We start from the raw sequence: 4,344 nt of genomic DNA on the forward strand, positions 1-4,344 counted from the left end.
GAGCCATGTGCGTGGCTGAGCTGCCATCGTAAACCCGCACGTCCTCGGATGCGGCTCCTCTGTCCCGCGCCATGTGCTTTGTTTTGTGTTTGACACCAGAGCGATCATAACAGTCGCGAGACCGAGAGGGAGCCACGCGCTTCCCTGTTAACGTTAACTCGTTTGAGTTCGCTGTGGCTAATCAGTTGTTTTGGCCACGCGGGGAGGCGGGGGGGAGGCGGGGGGGGTCCAACCAGGAAGAGACTTTAATGAGGTGGGCAGGTTTTAGTGCGTAACAGCCCCCCCCCGCTTTCAACCATTGGCCGCAGCAGCAAGGGGCGGGGCAAACCGAAGCAAATGAATGCGCGCGGTGGGCGTCGCCAGAGGGGAGGCGTGTGCCTCTGTATGCAAATGAGCCACGCCCCCTAGCGCCTTTCCCCGTGAGCAGTGACGTCACGTGAGCGGCCCGTGTTGGTTCCAGCTGACTCTCCTCCGCTCCATCGACTGTCAGAGAGGGGGAGAGGGAGAGGGAGAGAGAGACCAAAATAGCGTGAGAGAGAAAGAGGGAGAGAAGGGAGGCAGGGAGGGAGGGAGGGAGAGCGACAAAGTGGGGAGAGGAAAACAAGAGCCATCAACCCATTTTATCCCACTCTCACATCGCTGGATATTATTTTTTTTTTCTTTGCCGGAATCGTTTCTTTCTTTCTCCCCCGCGGCGCGCGCTTACTCCCAACTTTCTCCCCCCCGTCGCCTGTTTGGGTTTCTTGGGAGACTTTTCGCACGCGCCCACTCCCCCTCCGGAGGCGCCGCGCTCCGAACGCAGCCCGTCGGATCCGTCTCGCTTCTATTTGCCGGGACGAAGAAGAAGAAGAAGAGGCGCTCGACACCAGCTCAGCCGAACCGCCCCTGCCGCCCGGAACCCGAGCCGGACTACACCAGGACTGCCGGACTACACCAGGGCTGCCGGGCTACACCAGGGCTGCCGGACTACACCAGGGCTGCCGGGCTACACCAGGGCTGCCGGACTACACCAGCGCTGCCGGACTACACCAGGACTGCCGGACTACACCAGGGCCGCTCGGTTCGTCCCACCGAGGCGTCTCAGAAATAGATAAGTTTGCGTATCTCCTGCTGAGGGCGGAAGTCAGCAGAGGAGGGGGGCAGACCAACTCTTGGAAGGGCCGTTATCGCCTCAGAGAACATGCATTAGGCTGGCGCACGGGTCAGCATGGCTCCGTCCTGGACTTAAGTTCGGATTCCTTCATGGGACGGAAAGGACGCGCGGCGCTACCGGAACGAGCCTGAGCCGCTCCGACACACCTGTCCGCCCGCTGAGCCCCCCCCCCACCCCCCACCCGCCACCCGCCGCGCCTGTCAATCATCCGCTGCTGGATTATTATTGATTTTGTTTTGGGTCTGGAAGGGAGGTCCGAAGGTCCCGAACGGCTCTCCGCGTCATGTCAAGGCCGCTCACTCAGCTCCTACCGCCGGATCTCCCGGCCGGCGCCAGCCCCCAGTTCGGGAACAGCAATCCGCCGGGGGGCGCCCCTAGCGGCGGCCACCTGACTTCCATGGCCAACCTCAAGTCGCTGCTCCAGGTGCCAATCAAAGCCGACCAGAGAGCCGCCAAGGACTGCTGTGAGGTCAAAGGTGAGTGACGGCAAGCGTGTGGTTGTGGGGTGGGGGTGGGTGGGGGGGATAGCGCACGCGCTTGTTGATGAAGCAAGGCCCCTGTCCCTTTAAATGACACACAACACGCACATTGTTTTGACTTCAGTCCTCAGGAAACTATATACATACATACATACATATATATACATACACATACATACATACACATACATACACATATATATACATACATACATTCATACATATATACATACATATATACATACATATATACGTACGTATATAGCAGTTTTTTTTCGGAAACCGTCAATGTGTTGATAAAAGTGCTCAACAAATGAGGAGTGGACTATTAAGATATATATATATATATATATATATATATATATATATATATATATATATATATGGTAGGGCAGCATAACAACGCCTGGCAGCACAAGTTGGTGGGGAGGTGGAGGTCAGGGCCCTGGCTCACACCAGGCCTCTGTGCAGTTCTTCTTTCTTTTTGGTCTTAAGAGACAAACCTTTTACACCCACGCTGGTAGAAGGCTTTCTTCCTGCTGACCTGTGTTTATTACTGACCTGTGTTAAATACTGACCTGTGTTTATTACTGACCTGTGTTAAATACTGACCTGTGTTTATTACTGACCTGTGTTAATTACTGACCTGTGTTAAATACTGACCTGTGTTTATTACTGACCTGTGTTTATTACTGACCTGTGTTAAATACTGACCTGTGTTTATTACTGACCTGTGTTTATTACTGACCTGTGTTTATTACTGACCTGTGTTAAATACTGACCTGTGTTTATTACTGACCTGTGTTTATTACTGACCTGTGTTTATTACTGACCTGTGTTAAATACTGACCTGTGTTTATTACTGACCTGTGTTTATTACTGACCTGTGTTAAATACTGACCTGTGTTTATTACTGACCTGTGTTTATTACTGACCTGTGTTAAATACTGACCTGTGTTTATTACTGACCTGTGTTTATTACTGACCTGTGTTAAATACTGACCTGTGTTTATTACTGACCTGTGTTAAATACTGACCTGTGTTTATTACTGACCTGTGTTTATTACTGACCTGTGTTAAATACTGACCTGTGTTTATTACTGACCTGTGTTAAATACTGACCAGTTTATTACTGACCTGTGTTTATTACTGACCTGTGTTTGTTACTGACCTGTGTTTATTACTGACCTGTTTGTTACTGACCTGTTTGTTACTGACCTGTGTTTATTACTGACCTGTGTTTGTTACTGACCTGTGTTTATTACTGACCTGTTTGTTACTGACCTGTGTTTATTACTGACCTGTGTTTATTACTGACCTGTTTGTTACTGACCTGTGTTTATTACTGACCTGTTTGTTACTGACGTGTGTGTTACTGACCTGTGTTTATTCCTGACCGGTTTATTACTGACCTGTGTTTATTACTGACCTGTTTGTTACTGACCTGTGTTTGTTACTGACCTGTTTGTTACTCACCTGTGTTTATTACTGACCTGTTTATTACTGACCTGTGTTTATTACTGACCTGTTTGTTACTCACCTGTGTTTGTTACTGACCTGTGTTTATTACTGACCTGTTTGTTACTCACCTGTTTATTACTGACCTGTGTTTATTACTGACCTGTTTATTACTGACCTGTTTGTTACTGACCTCTGTTTATTACTGACCTGTGTTTATTACTGACCTGTTTGTTACTCACCTGTTTGTTACTGACCTGTTTATTACTGACCTGTTTGTTACTCACTTGTGTTTGTTACTGACGTGTTTATTACTGACCTGTTTGTTACTGACCTGTTTATTACTGACCTGTTTGTTACTCACTTGTGTTTGTTACTGACCTGTTTGTTACTGACCTGTTTGTTACTGACCTGTGTTTGTTACTAACCAGTTTGTTACCGACCTGTGTTTGTTACTGACCTGTTTATTACTGACCTATTTGTTACTGACCTGTTTGTTACTGATGTGTTTGTTACTGGCCTGTGTTTATTACTGACCTGTTTGTTACTCACCTGTGTTTGTTACTGACCTGTGTTTATTACTGGCCTGTTTGTTACTGACCTGTGTTTATTACTGACCTGTGTTTGTTACTGACCTGTGTTTGTTACTGACCCGTGTTTATTACTGACCTGTGTTTGTTACTGACCTGTGTTTGTTACTAACCAGTTTGTTACTGACGTGTTTGTTACTGGCCTGTGTTTATTACTGACCTGTTTGTTACTGACCTGTTTATTACTGACCTGTGTTTATTACTGACCTGTTTGTTACTCACCTGTGTTTATTACTGACCTGTTTATTACTGACCTGTGTTTGTTACTGGCCTGTTTGTTACTGACCTGTGTTTATTACTGACCTGTTTGTTACTGACCTGTGTTTGTTACTGACCTGTTTGTTACTGACCTGTTTGTTACTGACCCGTGTTTATTACTGACCCGTGTTTGTTACTGACCTGTGTTTGTTACTGACCCGTGTTTATTACTGACCCGTGTTTATTACTGACCCGTGTTTGTTACTAACCAGTTTGTTACTGACGTGTTTGTTACTGGCCTGTGTTTATTACTGACCTGTTTGTTACTGACCTGTTTATTACTGACCTGTGTTTATTACTGACCTGTTTGTTACTCACCTGTGTTTATTACTGACCTGTTTATTACTGGCCTGTTTGTTACTGACCTGTGTTTATTACTGACCTGTTTGTTACTGACCCGTGTTTG

At 47.1% G+C, this 4,344-nt stretch overlaps 1 protein-coding gene across 2 annotated transcripts in view; it reads left to right on the plus strand.

Annotated features, from left to right (window-relative positions):
* Window positions 1–1,329: 1,329 nt before the first annotated feature.
* Window positions 1,330–4,344, plus strand: part of dbpa (D site albumin promoter binding protein a) — a 56,949-nt gene continuing 53,934 nt past the window's right edge. For both annotated transcript variants that reach the window (XM_056298187.1, XM_056298186.1), the window contains exon 1: window positions 1,330–1,629. In XM_056298187.1, the coding sequence (XP_056154162.1) occupies window positions 1,437–1,629 (193 nt within the window). In that variant the 5' untranslated portion in view covers window positions 1,330–1,436. The remainder of the gene's footprint in view (window positions 1,630–4,344) is intronic.

This window comes from Lampris incognitus, chromosome 18, assembly GCF_029633865.1.
Source record: "Lampris incognitus isolate fLamInc1 chromosome 18, fLamInc1.hap2, whole genome shotgun sequence".
In the NCBI taxonomy this organism is placed as follows: Eukaryota; Metazoa; Chordata; class Actinopteri; order Lampriformes; family Lampridae; genus Lampris; species Lampris incognitus.